The following is a 17561-nucleotide window of genomic DNA, read 5'->3' on the forward strand; positions in this document are numbered from 1 at the left end:
TTATTCAAGCTCTTTACCCATTTTTAAAATTTTGTCTTTTTAATGTTGGGGTATAATAGTTCTTAATATAGTCTGGATACTAGACTCTTACAAGATACATGATTTGCAAATATTTTCTCCCATTTGAAAGGTTGGATTTTCATGTTCATGATAGTATCTTTTAAAGCACAACAGTTTTTCATTTTGGTGAAATCCAATTTATCTACTTTTTCCTTTGGATTCTTGTGCTTTTAGTACCATATCTAAGTAAGCAATGACTAATCCAAGGTTATGAAGATTTACTCTTATGTTTTCTTCCAAAGGCTATATAATTTTATCTCTTACATTTAGATCTTTAGTTTATTTTCAGTTAATTTTTGTATATGCTGAGATAGGGGTCCAACTTCCTTCTTTTGCATGTGAATATCTAGTTGTCCCAGCTCTATTTGTTAAGTAGCCTATCCTTTCCCTGTTGTTTTGGAAACTTTGCTGAAAATCAGTTGTCCATAATTGCATGACTTTGCTTACAGACAGTAAATTTTATTCCATTGATCTGTATGTCTATCTTTTTGCCAGTGGCAGTGTTTTGAGTACTGTAGTTTAGTAGTAAGTTTTGCAATTGGGAAGTGGCGCTGTCCAGCGTTGTTCTTTTTCCATATTGGTTTGGTTATTCGAGTCCCTTGAAATTCCATATTAATTTTAGTATCAGCTATCAATTTCTGCAAAAGAGCCAGCTGGGATTTTGATAGGGATTGAATTTAATCTTTAGGTCAATTTGGGGAGTGTTATCATCTTAATAATACTAAATCCCCAATTCATGAACATAGGATGCCTTTTCATTTATTTAGGTCTTTTTAAAAGTCTTTGAACAAAGTTTTACAGTTCTGAATACACAAATCTTACATTTCTTTTGTTAAATTTATTCCAAAGTGTTTTGTACATTGTTTGATGCTATTGTAAATGGAACTGCTTTCTTAACTTTATTTTCAGAATGTTAATAACTAGTGTATAGAAATACAATGTAGATTTTTGCACATTGCTCTTATATCCTACAATCATGCTGAACTAATAGGATTTAGTAGTGTGTGTGTGTGTGTTTCTTGGGATTTTTCTATATACAGTATCATGTCATCTGCAAATAGAGAGTTTAACATCTTCTTTTCCAACCTAAATGCCTTTTATTTCTTTTTCTTTCCTAATTGGCCCCATAAGAACCTTCAGTATGATGTGAATAACATATAAGAGGAGGGCAGACATACTTGTCTTGTCCTTGGTCTTAAGGGAAAAGTTTTCACTCTTCCACCATTAAGTATGATGTTAGGGGTAGTCTTTGCATGAATGCTCTTTATCAGGTTTGTAAAGTTTCTTTCTATTCCTAGTTTGTTGCGTTTTTTTTAATCATGAAATTATATTTTGTCAGGTTTTTTGTGTCTATTGAAAACATGTGGAAAAAAAAGAAAACGTGGTATTTGTCCTTTATTCTATTAATATGGTATGTTACATTGATCAATTTTTTTAGATATTAAGCCAACCTTTCAGCTAGAGGTAAGAGTTTAAGACCTTCTCAAGTCTTGCACAGCACTCTTGTGGTCTTCTGGATACCCAGGAATACACTGGAGCTTTTCAAAGCCCCCTGTAGACATCTCATTCCCCAATTTTTTCTTTTAAGTTATTAGCTCACCTCTTGCTTGCCTCAACTGGTATTGCTCTCTTGGGCAGATATAGTGTAAAACAATTACCACTGACTGTGGCAAGTGCCATGGGGTTAGGCTTTCCTCTCTAAACAAGCTCTGAACTACCATATGACCCAGCAATTCCACTACTGGGCATACACCCTGAGAAAACCATAATTCAAAAAGACACATGTACCACAATGTTCATTGCAGCACTATTTACAATAGCCAGAACATGGAAGCAACCTGAGTGCCCACTGACAGATGAATGGATAAAGAAGATGTGGCACATATATACAATGGAATATTATTCAGCCATAAAAAGAAATGAAACTGAGTTATTTGTAGTGAGGTGGATGGACCTAGAGTCTGTCATACAGAGTGAAGTAAGTCAGAAAGAGAAAACCAAATACTGTATGCTAACACATATATATGGAATCTAAAAAAAATATATATGGTTCTAAAGAACCTAGGGGCAGAACAGGAATAAAGACGCAGACGTAGAGAATGGACTTGAGGACACAGGGAGGGGGAAGGGGAAGCTGGGACGAAGTGAGAGAGTTGCATGGACATATATACACTACCAAATGTAAAATAGCTAGCTAGTGGGAAGCAGCTGCATTGCATGGGAGGATCAGCTCGGTGCTCTGTGACCACCTAGAGGGGTGGGATAGGGAGGGTGGGAAGGAGATGCAAGAGGGAGGGGATATGGGGATATATGTATACATATAGCTGATTCACTCTGTTATACAGCAGAAACTAACACAACATTGTAAAGCAATTATACGCCAATAAAACTCTGAGTCAAATAAAGACAAGCTCCGAAAATAAGGCTTTTTCAAGGAGCTGCCAGATAGGTCAAATAATGACAATTCAATGGTGATGGGTCTTTTGGGGAGCTCTAAACCCATTATGGTTTTCAAAGTTACTGAGCCCCTTGTGAGAGCAGGATGAGAACTGTGCAAGTTATAACACCATAACGTTTACTCCATTTACCAAGATTCAAACATTTTTTCTTAACTAAATGCTGTTTGAATTGTTACACGCCTTCGGTTAATTTCTAGACTTCTGAAAAAGTTGATTTTGACCATGTTTGCCAGTGTTCTCATTGTTTTTACAGATTTTCAGAAGTCCTTACTCCAACATTTCAAAATGTTCTCCCTGCAGCTAGTTATTTATAAATTAATTCAATTAAATAAAATGAGACATTCAGCTTCTCACTCACACTAGCCATATTTTAAGTGTTCGATAACAACATGGGGCAAATAATGACTGTATTGTATAGTACAGACACAAATGTTTACATCACTGCAGAAAGTTCTCCTAGACAGGACCAGAAGCAGGGAACCAGGAATCAGGGTAGAATTCCAGATATCCTTGTTCATCCCTTGTGTCCTTCCAGGTCTGAGCCCCGCAGCAACCACACTGGGGTAGATGCTCAGTGTAACTTCTCACCATTGGCTCAGAGACTGGACAGAGTTGCCATCTATGAGGAATTCCTGCGGCTGACCAAGAACGGTACCCAGCTGCAGAATTTTATCCTGGACAGGAATAGTGTCCTTGTGGATGGTAAGGCTCCCTGATCATTGGGGCAGAAGAGGGGGCTTCCAATTTCCTCACCTGGGGACTTTCCTGGGGATCTGGAGACTTTGGGATGAGTCAGCACTGAACTTTCCCAGGCTGGCAGGAGGTGCATACTCCCACAGGTTTTACCCACTACTGAGGGAGAGGAAAGGACATTCAGTGGGATATAGGAGATGCTCGCCTTCTCCTAGACTGCACCATGCAATAGAACTCTCTTAGTGAAGGAAATGTTCTATATCTGTGCTATCCAGTGCATAAGCCACATGAGGCTCTTGAGCATATTAAACACAGCTATTGTGACTGGCTTTTATGGTTAATGATTTTTAATAGTACTGACTACCAGATTTTTAAAATTTCACTTAATTAAAATTAATTTTAATTTAAAAAGGCACTTGTTGAAGTAAGTCAGAAAGAGAAAAATACCGTATGCTAACACATATATATGGAATCTAAAAGAATAATGGTTCTAATGAACCCAGGGGTAGGACAGGAATAAAGACGCAGACGTAGAGAATGGACTTAAGGACACGGGGAAGGGGAAGGGGAAGCTGGGACAAAGTGAGAGAGTAGCATTGACATATATACACTACCAAATGTGAAACAGATAGCTGGTGGGAAGCAGCCGCATAGCACAGGGAGATCAGCTTGATGCTTTGTGACCACCTAGAGGGGTGGGATAGGAAGGGTGGGAGGGAGACCCAAGAGGGAGGGGATATGGGGATATATAGCTAATTCACTTTGTTATGCAGCAGAAACTAACACAACACTGTAAAGCAATAAAGATTGCTTTACAGTACTCCAATAAAGATGTTGTACTCCAATAAAGATGTTAAAAAATTTTTTTTAATTTTTAAAAAGTAAAAAATTAATTAATCACAGCATATATTTTGTAAACCTGGTTTGAATGGAAGTAAGAGTAAACCTCCAAGTAGATGTAGAAAAAAAATAAAAAATAAAATAAAATAAAATAATTAAAAAGCACTTGTTCCCGCTCGTATCAGGCGGCACATCTGAAGAATTTGCCTGGGGTTGTACGAGCAGGGGGACCTGAAACTCTCTCCCATTGCCCAATGGGTGCTATGTGTCCCTACCCTCATAGAGTTTGTGTTGCAGTTGGAAATAACAAGAATAGGCAATTTAAAATTATAAATTATTTGATGTGAACCAATCCATACTTGGGAGTGGTAATCAGAAGGCTTCCTGGAGGAAGTTACAGTATAGGTGAATCCTGGAAAATAAGCATTAAAAACTCAGTAAAGGAGAAGGGAGAGAATGTACTCATAGCCAGAGAAGAGAGTTTTGAGTGGGAATTTATAAATTTAAAGAGATCCCATGGTCTTGTCAACTGTGATGATCCATTCTCCCCTCCACTAGCGTAAGAGGGTCCAGCCCATCATCAGTCATCCATTCCCAGAGGTATGATGGGTATCACTCTTGTAGTGTGATAACAGCTTTGTTATTATGTAGCAAAATATCCTCATTTTCCAGTGATGCAAACTAAAATGGAGTGAATCATCATTATGGCTACATGACTTTAATATTTCAATGGAATTATGGGATGATGCAAGGGTAGCAAGTGTTACTAATTTATACATTGGGTATGATACTGTTTTAACTGGATAAATTATATATTGTTATTTCTAGGTGATGGACGTTTATAATGTGGTTCTCTTTTTCTGTGTATTTGAAAAGTTTTATTTAAAAAAGTAAAACACACTCACATGCATTCTCCATTTCATTCACTTTCAGGGTATTCTCCCAATAGAAACGCTGTCTTGACTGAGAATTCGGGTAAGCCTCAAAGACGCTCCAGCCCAGGATGGGGAGGGAATATTTTGATTCTCTGCCTCACTAAAGGGAACCATGTACCCAGGGTACTGGATGATGATGAATGTTGGCCAAGCCATGCTAAGGACTTTGAGGCACAGTAGGGGGGATCAGGAGCCCTAGGGGAATGATAGGAGGTGGCTCACACAAGCACTTGTCTCCCCAGACCTCCCCTTCTGGGCCATCATCCTCATCTGCCTGGCAGGACTCCTGGTGCTCATCACGTGCCTGATGTGCTGTTTCCTGGTTAGCAAGAAAATGCTGTTGTCTTCTTACTATCAGGTTGTAAGAGCCCTTTATATATTACAAATACCTGTCTTCTGCTGGGGATATGTTTTGCAAATATTTTCTCCTAGTCTGAGTGTAGTTTGCCTTTTCCTTTTCTTAACAGCATTAGTCATTAGGGAAATGTAAATGAAAGTCATAATGAGATACCACTACACATGAGAATGGCTAAAATTAAAAAGATAACAAGTGTTGGTGAAGATATGAAGCAACTAGAACTCACATATAGTGCTGGTAAAAAATAACATGGACACATTTTTAAAAGTTACATTGGGGTTAGTAGATGCAAACTATTACATATAGAATGGCTAAACAAGGTCCTACTGTATAGCACAGGGAACTATATCCAATATCCTGAGATTAAACCGTAATAGAAAAGAATATAAAAGAATGTATATATGTGTATAACTGAGTCACTTTGCGGTACAGCAGAAATTAACACAACATTGTAAACCTACTATAGTTCAATTAAAAAATAAATTTTAAAAGAAGTTACATACATCTATGCAACCATCCAGTCCTAGGAATTTATCCAAGAGAAATGAAAACATATGTCTACACAAAGACTCGTACACAGATATTCATAATAATATCTGTACTAGCCAAAGACTAAAAACAACCCAGAAGTCCATCAACAGGTGAAGGGATAAACAAACTGTGGTATATCCACACAATTCAATACTATTTCGCAATAGTGCTGGATTATTAACACATGCAATGATTAATCTCAAAATAATTATGCTGAATGAAAGAAGTCAGATGAAAAAGAGTACTTACTGTATGATTCCATTTATAAACAAACTCTTGAAAATACTAGCTAATCTCTGAGGCCAGAAATCAGATCAGTGGTTGTCTGGGAATAAGAATGTGTTTGTAAATAGCAGGGGAGGAGGAATTGCAAAAGAACATGAGGACGATTGGGGGGATAATGAGCATTCCTTATTTCGATTGTGGGGATGGTTCGATAAGTTTATAATCCAAACTTATCAAATCATTCACTTTAAATGTATGCAGTTTACTGTATGTCAGTTATACATCAGTTAAGCTGGGGTGGGGGGAGGAAAACAGAAGATATGAAGGGGATATCAGAGAGAAAATGGTAGAAAAAAAAGAGAGTTAAAAGGAAAAGAGAAGAAGAGAAAGAGGTGAAAGAGGGAGAAAAGAGACGAAAAGGGCTGGGAGAGAAAATTAAGAGAAAAAGAGAAAAAAGGAAGAGAGACACACAGGAACATCAGGTCTCTGTGGCTGTGGCCATGTCCCTCCCCTGTAACCCCCAATACTTGGCAATGACTGGTCCATTCTGATGCCCTCTGCTCACCCTCACAGGTCACTGTCTCCAGGCAGAAGGAGGAGGAAGACTGTGAGGCTCAGCAACAACGCCTGGGCTATTATTACCTGGGACCTGAGGAAGCTGCAGTGACATCTGCTTGAGTCCCCTTTTCCCAGTCAGGTTCCAAAGGAGCTTGGCCGGAACAGAAATAAACCCCATTGGTCAGTCACAACCTCTGGGTCTTTCTTCACTTGGCCCCTACCTGGTTCACACTGTACTGAGATAAAATTTTTCCCCTTCATTATGTCCTAAGGACAACTGCAACTTCTGTCTTATGGTTTCACACCACATCAACCCTCAGGGACACAAGGATTGGTGAAACAGGCACAGACGTTGTCAATGAACAAAATCAACAACCTCAACATGTGAGGTTTGCCTACCTAGTCACCCACTACACACGTCTCTCCTTGACTCCTGCCCAGCCATCACCCCATCTCTATTCCTCCATATTCTGCACCCCCTTCCCTGAAGCCCTGACAGTCTCAAGTTCCCCTTGAACTACTTCGTTCTCTGATGTTCAGATTCACCAGGACATCCAGAAAATCTGCCTTGGTGACTCCTTTCCCTCATCACAGGTCCTACAAGGTGGGAAACAGACCAAGAAGGAATGAGTGGGTCTGACATGACTCTGCAATCAGCCCTGGGACTTGGGAGCTGAAGTGACTAGGTATCTGGGAAAACTGAATCCCTGAGTAATACCAAACTCTAGAGAGATAGGGTCTGCTTTGGATTTAAAGATTTATAAAACTCAGGGGAAAGGTCTGAGAGAAAAAAAGATAGTCTTTTTTTTCATTTTTTTTTTTGCACTGAATCTAACCAAACAGTTAAAGCAGAAACTCTCTAACAGGCAGTGTGAAGCATCCCAGGCATGAAACAAATACTACAGATGCTCTATTATTGTTTTACTACAGATGCTCTATTATTGTTTAACACCTCGCTCTCAGAAACTATAAATCCCTCAGACAAAAGTAAGTCATGATAAAGAGGATTTGAATAATACAACATGCTTGATGAGGCAAACAGGCAAATAAATCCCAACAAGCAGTGACTTATTGTTAGATTAATGATGCCAAAAACAGTCTCTTTTGATATCATGATACCCCAAATGGCATGTCAATTTTCATGAATCAAATTTTCAACACATAAACATCTTTAAAAGTAAGGAAGGGCTTCCCTGGTGGCGCAGTGGTTGAGAGTCCGCCTGCCGATGCAGGGGACACGGGTTCGTGCCCCGGTCCGGGAAGATCCCACATGCCGCGGAGCGGCTGGGCCCGTGTGCCACGGCCGCTGAGCTTGCACGTCCGGAGCCTGTGCTCCGCAACGAAAGAGGCCACAACAGTGAGAGGCCTGCGTACCGCAAAAAGAAAAAAAAAAAGTAAGGAAAAGTTTGGTATCTTATTATATGCAACTCTGAGTTAGCATGCAACAACACAAAAATGGAGACCCAGTAGTAGATATCTTATTTGAGAACATAATTATAACAGCTCTTTAATGAAATATTATTTTGGAATCTACTGGGTATTATACAAAACAGGATAATCTGTTGTGAAAAGGTAGGTTTTATTCTGTGATTGTAAGGGCAAAAAAACTAAATAATCCCATAACTTTGATAACTCTCTATTGACTTTAAAATACAAATAAATAACATAAATAGAGAGGAAAATGAGATAACAACATGAAGAGGAAAGATCTCCTCTTCTAACCAGAAACCAAATCACTCCCCTCAAAAAGATCAGTCTAGGGAATTCCTTGGCAGTCCAGTGGTTAGGACTCGGCGCTTTCACTGCCATGTGCCCGGGTTTGATCCCTCGTTGGGGAACTAAGATCCCGCAAGCTGAGGGGCCAGCAAAAAACAAACAAACAAATATAAATAGATCACTGTCTATATTTTCTATGCCACGCAAAAGAATTTAATGAGAGGAAAGTATTGGTTTATTTTAAAGTTTCAAAAGCTCAAAGCAAGAAAAACTTACAGACACTCCAGAGAGTCATTAATAAAGTGCTGTGGTGTACCATTTCATCTGCACCATCTTCTCTTTTTTTTCAAGTGTTTGTCAGGACATCCTTCTTAGCCCCTCACATCTTCTGCCTTGATAGCTAGCCTGTCTGCAATCAATGCTATTCTCAGGCTCTCTCTTGCCATCTTCACTTTCCTGTTTCCTGATATCTTCCTCAGTCACCGGAAATTGTTTGCAGAGGAGCTGTGAGATACCCAGACCAGCTCCTGGAATCATCTCTGCCAAATCTGAAGACTGGGCAGGGGTGGGCCTGGGGCTGGAGTTCAGACCACCTGTGAGAACTCCTGGCAGAGATTCACCTGTGCAACTAGTTGCAGGTTTTTGCAAGGCTTTGGCAAGATCCAAAGTACTTAAGGGTTTTCTGGTTCCACTGAAGACCTGGAATCCATGTAGTCTCTTCTGCCAGAGCACTTGCTGGGGCTTATCCAAAGTTTCCTCCCATTGATGGCATCTGATCTCATTGCCAGGATAGGATGTGATTCTAGCAACCAGCCTCTTGAATATGTACAGACATTCTCAGAGGGATGGAGGTGCTTAAGCCACGCTTTGGATTGGTTTCTACAATCACGTTGCTTCCTCTGTGAAGTCTTGACCATCATGCTTCTTTTCTTCTTATCCTATAAAATTAATCATGAAATTGTACAGGACAAAATAGTTCTAATGTCTTATTCCTAAGGAGAAACAAATATTATTAAATATATATATATTTTTAACATCTTTATTGGAGTATAATTGCTTTACAATGGTGTGTTAGTTTCTGCTTTATAACAAAGTGAATCAGCTATACATATACATATATCCCCACATCTCCTCCCTCTTGGGTCTCCCTCCCACCCTCCCTATCCCACCCCTCTAGTTGGTCACAAAGCACTGAGCTGATCTCCCTGTGCTATTCGGCTGCTTCCCACTGGCTATCTATTTTACATTTGGTAGTATGTATAAGTCAATGCTAGTCTCTCACTTCGTCCCAGCTTACCCTTCTCCCTCCCCATGTCCTTATATATATATTTTTAAGTGCCAATGTAGCCATTGCCCGGGCATTAAAAACTCTTATCCACAACACTGCCATTTTCAGGAAAGATCCAACAGTTGATGTGATTCCCTTTTTTGGAACCTTCACTGGTGGGTTGTTGCTTTACTTTAAGCATGATAACCCTAAGAAAACTTCCAACGGAATCACCATTCTGAAGCATAACATATTTCACACTTCTGGTACCCTGTAAAAACGTTTGCATTGCACTGGAAAGCAGCATCTGGAGCAGATCTATTTCCTCTTCTAGTTCATTTTCAAGCCCTATTATCAAAAATCTCTTCTCTAGATGGAGAATGCTACTCTTGGTATGGATTTCACAGGCGTTCTTCCCTCAAATTCAGATTTCTCACAAAGACGTTTGTAACAACAGCTGGTCACTGCTATGCCTCAGTGTGATCTGACGTTCACTTTCCATTTGAGGGCAAAGGAGGGAGACAGAGATGAGGGAGTGAAAAAGAGAGCTGGCTTCCCCAGCTCCCAGAGCTGCTAGACAGTGCTGCTCTATTCTTCCTTACTGCTGCCTGCACATTGGTCATTTCTTTCAACTTTCGCTACTGTGTTAAGCATAAAAGAAAATCCAAATCTGTTAGGTATTGCAGGCTCTCTGTTACATGTCTTTACCCACATTTATCTTGCTCCGTTTCTCCACAACCAGGAGAATATAAACACAGAGCTTATTACTAAACTTTCAAGATTATTAAACACAGGAACTAGATCTACATTTCCAAAAGGAGACTGATATTTCTTCAAAGTCCCAGACCAGGGCTGAGTGTGGTACATCATTAACAGTCAATGATGACAGTGAAATATATATATTTGACCCTGTTTGGCTGCTTCTGTAGTGGATACTTTATGGGGTGACACCAGCCAACGTGTGACCTGGTGGATGAGCAGCCAAACAGGTTTAATTAGATCAGAGACACAAAGGGCTATTCCCTCCTTCGATAACAAATAAAGCAGTTGTAAGCGCCTACAATAGCAGTCGAGAAACAAAGGCAGCAAAACAGAACCAAAATTGGTCCTTCTCCTAGCTGGCCTGTGATTTACCTGTAACCTGGGAAGTGACAGCTGGAGCAGGAGACTCAGCTAGAAGCCAGCTCCAGAAGATGAATTGCTTGGGGATGGGGAGGAGGGAGGTAGCAAAATCTCTGTTTTGTAGCCCAAATTTACTCAACTATTTGTTACACATCATAGAAGGCTGCTAGGTTTTAGCCTGCTGCTCCCAGACCTGGTCCTGATTTCACCAGATTTGCACGCTAGGAATCCCATAAAATAAATCACCCCCTACTCCCGGATCCCACAGACAGCTCCGCGGGGTTAACGCCACCACAAACCGGCTCTGGCCTTAGTACAGGGCATCCTCCAAGCCCAGGGTGGGAGGCGAAGCGGGTAGGAGGCAATGGCAGGCGACGGTACTCCGACTTTTCTCCACCCCCGCGCGCATTAGAAGCGTCGATTTTTGGATCCAGGTCTAGCAGGGATTAATTGTCAGGCAAGTCAACAGTTTACCCCACTTCAGAAAGGACGAAAGACTGAGCGGGCGGACAGGAATCTCCCCCTGCCAAAGGGCTCCTACCTGCTCCCTCTTCCTCCTCCGTCCAAGATAACAAGCTCAAGCCAAAGCCTGCGCATTTCGCCAACTCTCCGTTTTCTAAGTGGCCCAGGAGCCCAGACAGGGACCACAAGGTGGTGGAGGAGGGAGTGAAGGAAGGGAGGGGGCAGCAGGTGCTGCAAACAGCTTCGCCTCACAGCTCCGCACTCAGCTGGCGCATCAGCGCACCACCGCCTTTCGGTCCTCCTCCTCCCGGCCTGGCGCAGTCTGCGTGGCGTTGCGTTCGCCCTCCTCCAGCTCCGCGGGGTGCAGGTGCTTGGCGAGCTCCCGCAGCGCCGCTGCACGTCCGAAGTGGTCGTTGTGCCGCTTCTCCATAATCGGGTCCTCCAGGCTCTGGAACTCGAGCTCCTGGCTGCGCTGGGCAAAGAGCTGGATCTGCACCCCATAGGGCTGTTGGCCGAAGCGCGGCTCGTCGCCGATCTTGAACCCGCGCTGGCCTAGGCGGCATCAATCGGGTGAAGCTCTCGGAGTGGCATCTGCTCAGCTCGCGCTGCGCACCGTGGCGCTGGGGCTCCGCGGCTCGTAGCCGTAGACGGTTCACCACACGGCTCGCGTCGGGTGGGAGGCTGTTGCTCACCTCCAGCCGATGCAAATGCACCTGGAAATAGCCCATGTATTATACAGTCCAGTTGCGGGTACTGCGCCTGCCACACGAACTCCCCCAGGTTGCCAGGTCGGCATTTTTGAGCAGGTTCTTGGGCGTGTAGGTGCTCAGCGCCACGGAGCCCGCGCAAAGCTTTTCTGGTAGATGCAGTCGTGGCGGTAGAACTCAGAGCACCCCACCTCGCGCAGCTGCGGGTCAGAGGTCCACGGCGCGGGCAGCGGCTGCGGCTCCACGGCCTCATCATCATTGGAGAAGATGTAGGAGATTCCGATGTGGGGCCCGTCGGGTCGGCTGTGGGAACTTCCTAATAACTTAGGCGGGTCATTTTCTCCGCATGCTTTCCCACCACACTGCAGACGCAAGATCACACCGCCGAGGGAGAAAGCGGAACCGCCACTAGGGTCATTGGCACAGGTCTCCGGACAGGGACTGAGACCACCTGCGAGAGGTGGAGGCCGTGGGGAATTTTGGGGAGGGGGGCACTGCACCCTGAGACTTCTAGGGGAGTTTGCAAGTGTGGGCTCCGCAGTTCCTCTCCTGGCGCGGTGGCAGCGAGGCTGGGCAGAGGGAAGGGACACACGTCTTGCCCTTACAGCTACATCGCGCCTCAAGACTTGAAGGTAGGAGGGCACTGCCTGTTCACACCATCCCCTCCCTCCTGCTGGGGCTGCTGCTCCCCCTCAACCTGCTCTCGGGGAGGTGGGGCTCCAGAAGGAGAAGGAAGCAGCCTTGCTGCCTGCCATTGGCAGCTCCTGCTCAGCCCTGTGAGCAACAAGCACCAGATCAGGAGAGCTGGGGTTGTACGTAGATCCTGCTCCCGGCTTCCCCAGGGGAAGGAATACAGACTATTAATACAGGGAGGTCTGTTGTTCCTCAGCTAACAAACTGCCTAGAAGGTAACAATTGTATAACTTTCCCCCTCAACCAGACTCAAAATGTACTTTCAAAGGCCAAAGCGTTTTTCACTGCCGGCGCTCCTGTCCCTCCTCTTGCACATGTGCCTGAGAGGGCTGGGAGTTTTTGGGTGAGCTACAGACCTCCATCCTCCTGGTAGTTCATGGTGATGCCACTGACTGTCCCCTGTTGTTGCAGGCAAAGATGAATCAACTCTTAAACTAAATGAGGCCTGCAGGATGGGTACCCTCCAGGAAGATACAGTGTAGAAGCCTGTGAAATCCATGGTACCTACCAGGGAGAAATGTCTCCTACGTGGCCACATTGCTGTCCACCTACCCCACTTCCAACACCGCCCAACAGGTACTGGACCAGTGGTTCACTAGGTGAGTGTGGCCCCCTCCTCAGCACAGTGGTGACTTGCCCACTGCTAGCTGTGTGTTTGAGAATGTGACCAAATCTCTCTGAGCCTCAGTTTGCTCCTCAAAGTGGGGTGGTAGAGGATAAACCTCATAGAGTCCTCCTTGTAGGGACTACTGGATCACCTATGGCAGGTGCCTGTCTGGTGCAGAAAGGGCTGCTTGACATGCCGGGGTTGTTCCTCGTTATTATCCTCCCCTCCCCCATGAAAGGCCATCTGCCACACCCCACTGGTCTGTGGCCTTCCTGAGTTTAGAAAAGCACATGGAAAGCAACCTGCTATTCCAATGCAAAGGTTTGAGATTCCATCTTGCTGGTCCTTGTCCTTGGTGAGGCCAGAGTAGGGATCTCTGTGGGCAGGATGAGAGGCCCCAGGCCTACTCAGATACCTGGCATGGTTCTGGTTGAAGTTCATTCATTCCACAGTATATATTAAGCATCTACTACATGCAGGCACTTTCTGAGACACTTAACAAACTCAGTGAATGAAGCAAACACAATACCTAGGCCTCAATATAGCAGAAGAGTCACAGTCATACTAGACATCATTTGCAGGTCCTGCCCACTATACATCACATGTGATGCCCTCATCTAGATCTGCAAGCACCCTCCCATATTCTAACTGGGATGATGAACCACAGGACCAACTAAAAACCTGAGTGGTGTCTGGGCCCAGAAGAAGGGCCTCCTGTCCCCACAAAACAGATGGGGAGAGTATAGGGGCTGTGTGTAGGGAGTGACTGGCAGAACCTTGGATCTCACACAATCTTTTGATTTCCCTGGGAGGGCTGAGGTCTGGAAGCTTCTGCTTCAGAACAGGAGGAAAGAGAACTGTATATGGGGTCCCAGGTCCCTTGAGAATCAAAGGGGAGGATGGGTTGAGCATTCCCTGAAATAACCATCCCCACCACAGTCCCATCTTGATCTACCTGGCCCCCTCCACATCCACCACTCCTGACACCCACCATCAGGCCCAGGACAGGAGACGTGGGAGAAATGTGCTCACGGGTCTGCCTCAATCCTCAGTCCCGACTCCCAGATGCATGGAGGACTGAGGTGGGAATGCATATTTGGTCAACAAGCACAACAAGAAAGGCCTCAAAAGATTCAGGCCAATGTTTCCAAGACAATGAAAATTAATCTGTACAGAGGCCAACAAGGTGCTCATTAAGCCCAAAGTAGTCAAATACAAGATGTTAAAAAGTGCCAGCCCTAAATTAGACAGTCTCACCCATATCATCCACCCCAGTCTCTGGAAGTATGTTGTTTTTCTTTTCCCATATAGTCAAGAGTACTACACTTTGGCAATCACAGACCATGAGTGAGGCCAAGGTCAAAGCAAAGGCCAAGGTCCCAAAAAGTTCCCCCAAAGACTCCAGGAAAAAAGCTTTTGTCTATCAACTTTGAGGATCAAAAATGGTACAAAACTTGGACTACTGCCCGCCTGGGCAGGTATCTCCCTATGCAATTTATAGAAATACAATATAAATTCCATCCCCCACCCCCCACTTACCATAAAAGAGAGATAATCATATAGTTTTTACCCTGAAATATGTTAATACAATAAATCATGTTAATATTTAACTGTCCTTGCCGTTATGGAATAAACTCTACTGGATCATGATGTATGTCTTTTAAATACACAGCTGGATTTATTTTGCTAATATTTTATTCTGAATGTTTACTTCTCTAATCATGTGTTAGAGTGGGCTAATGTTTACAATAGCAAAAAAAAAGAAAACAAACAACATCCATCAGATGGAGAACAACAGAATAAATTATGGTGTAGTATACTATGGAATGTTACTCAGCTTTTTCTTAATTTTGAGAGGTCCATTGACTAACCCAAAGAGATAGCCATGATATACTCTTAAATGAATACACCAAGTTACAAAAAGTCTATATATGTTTGTATATATGCTTATATATTTTTGAGCAAAGAGAAAGATGTCGAAAAATACTCAAAGTGTTGGTTAATGTTGGCTACCCCAAGGAGTACAGAGGAGAAGGGAGAGACCTGAGAGGGGAGGAATATATTAACTTTTTCTTTATTCACTCCTGGTTTGTTTAGTGATTGCAAGCAGAGTATTCCTTTTGTAATTTTTTCTTTTAACAAAGGTAGGATGGTGGTGGGGGGAGGAAACACCAGTTATCTAATAAAAGTGATGTCAATTAACATCTGTTGAGAACCAATAAATAGCTACAATTAATACATCCAAAAACGAAAATAGAATAAAATTATCAAAAGCAAGAAGAAGAATCATTATGAAGTTCATTTACCTGAAAATACAAAGCAATCAATCTGGAACCAAAGTTACATAGACGTGGTCTTTCCCAAGTGCATTAAGCAAGACATCTTCAGGAAGAACTAGTTTTTCATTTACAACTAGCACAAAATTATCGGTTCATGGATATGAGGACAACCAAGGATAAAACAAAGAGAAAATGAGTCAAGTCCATTTAAAGGAAAATATTTAAGGAATAATTGTACCCATCATACATACACAGATTAGCTGAAAAAGGCAAAATATTACAGAAATCATTGAAGCTTGGGGAAAAAATGGCATTCTGAATAGTCAGCTTGTCATCTTCACTAAAGAAAGAGGGGCAAATTTTTTCCTAGTGTGTTATTTTATATTTTACACCGTAAATAGACAAATCCTTTTTACTAAATCACAAAGGAAAACCAACCACCTTGACCGATCGCCACATATGAAATAATTTAAAATGAAAACTTACAAAAAGCTATCAACATGGAGCATGGCGCCGGGTGGGGGGGGAGCGATAAAGTTCTCACACTCAGAAAGTTGCAGTTACTCACAAAAGTAAGAAATGTGTGTAAAATTTGAAAATATTTACATAATCGAATTTTTAAAAATTGTCAAAGGTCTCATTCTCTCTAGAAAAGCTGTGGTTTGCTATTTCACCGAGGAGATAAAAATTTAATTTTTGTCATCTCTGTGATGGTTAAAGGAGAATAGTACAGAAAGAAATGCGTACTAGGAGTCTGCCCAACAGAATTTTTGTCCTAAAAGTTTTTCACTAAGTTTACGGTTATTCAAGTACTCTTTCTCTCAGCTCTTATCAAATCCTTCATAAAAGAAAATTTCAGGACACAAATCAGTAGCCGAATCGCCATGGGCTCCGTTGGCTGCCCACTTCGCCGTCTCCCGCTCGCCCCGTCCCTCTCCCTGGAGCTCAGGCGCTGGAGACGAACGCCCGCCCTTCCCGAAACCACCTTTCCCGCCCGGCTCGCCAGTCTCTTACCTGCCGCTCCGAGTTGCTCTTGGCACGTGGGGGTCAAGCCCCAGGTCCCGGGGTCTCCCGTGAGGCTGGCGCCGCCCGCGATTCCCCGAGCACCTCGCCGCGCTTCGCTGCCTGAGGTGAAACTGCGCCCGGCAAAGCGCTGCGGCCCTCTCCTGTCAGCGGCCGCCTCACAGACGCCGGCTCTCCGCCTCAGCTCGGCGTCAGCTCTCAGCTCTGAAGTGAGCGCTCAGCTGGGATGCGAACGCAGCCGGGGACGGGGCCTCGCGGAGCATGCGCGGAGGGCGATGCCGGAGGCCGTGAGGGCGATGCCGGAGGCCGTAAGGGCGACCCCTGCCCTGCGCTCAGAGAGCTCCCAGCTTCCCCAGCGGGGGTGTTGGGTATCACTGGCCCGCGTTGCCAGAGCCCAATTGAGCGGCACCTGGGAACCCGCAGTTCCCGGCCTCCCGGTGGCGCCGCCTTCGCGACGGGGCTGTTGCACCCTCCAAAGAACGGGCAACCCTGCCCTCTCCACAGTTTATGGGTGATGAGCAGCTTCGAGAGAGAACGGAGACCAAACCGTTCTCTGCGCGGAGATGGTGAACCCTGGCTCTGCCGCCCTGTGAGGTTTGGGCATTCCTCTTTTCCTCAGGGGCCTCTGACTGGTGGGGTCCTTGGTATTTTGTGAGGAAGAGGAAGGGGAATTCAATAGATCTCCAGGCCCTAGATAGTTCAGCTCTGCCCCCAGGGGTGAGGTCGCGCTGGGTGATGCTGTTGTCACGTGCGCCCATTTCTGAGCCAGTCCTCCTGCTTTGAGGGCCGGAACGTTCCTTTAGATGCCCCCCTCCCCCACCTCAGTCACCTCAGACGCACAGGTGAGTCATTGGTCCTTATAAATGTCAGTTATTCTTTCCTTGATGCTGAGCTGTAATCTGTAGACTGTTTGAAACGCCACAATTGGCTGAGGTGGGAATCGGGGATGAGGTGCAAAAAGCAGCCCTGGGGGGTGGGGTGGGGAGGGAAGAGAGAGAAGGCCGACTGTGTTGTCTAGAATCACCG

At 44.1% G+C, this 17561-nt stretch overlaps 2 protein-coding genes and 1 pseudogene across 2 annotated transcripts in view; 1 reads left to right on the plus strand and 2 right to left on the minus strand.

The window, feature by feature from the left end:
• The window catches only part of LOC132518466 (mucin-16-like), a 78395-nt gene extending 71616 nt beyond the window's left edge, over positions 1-6779 (plus strand). The window contains 4 exon segments of the mRNA XM_060146412.1: positions 3055-3221; positions 4986-5027; positions 5230-5348; positions 6675-6779. Of these exon segments, the coding sequence (XP_060002395.1) occupies positions 3055-3221; positions 4986-5027; positions 5230-5348; positions 6675-6779 (433 nt within the window).
• A 1916-nt stretch (positions 6780-8695) lies between these two features.
• MBD3L1 (methyl-CpG binding domain protein 3 like 1) lies at positions 8696-9292 on the minus strand. The gene is given in 4 exon segments (XM_060146413.1): positions 8696-8828; positions 8830-9204; positions 9206-9256; positions 9258-9292. Coding segments are annotated over 4 exon segments (594 nt in total).
• A 2208-nt stretch (positions 9293-11500) lies between these two features.
• On the minus strand, positions 11501-16021 carry LOC132518468 (protein LRATD2-like; annotated as a pseudogene).
• Positions 16022-17561: the final 1540 nt, after the last annotated feature.

The sequence above is a fragment of the Lagenorhynchus albirostris genome, chromosome 3 (assembly GCF_949774975.1).
Source record: "Lagenorhynchus albirostris chromosome 3, mLagAlb1.1, whole genome shotgun sequence".
Classification (NCBI taxonomy): Eukaryota; Metazoa; Chordata; class Mammalia; order Artiodactyla; family Delphinidae; genus Lagenorhynchus; species Lagenorhynchus albirostris.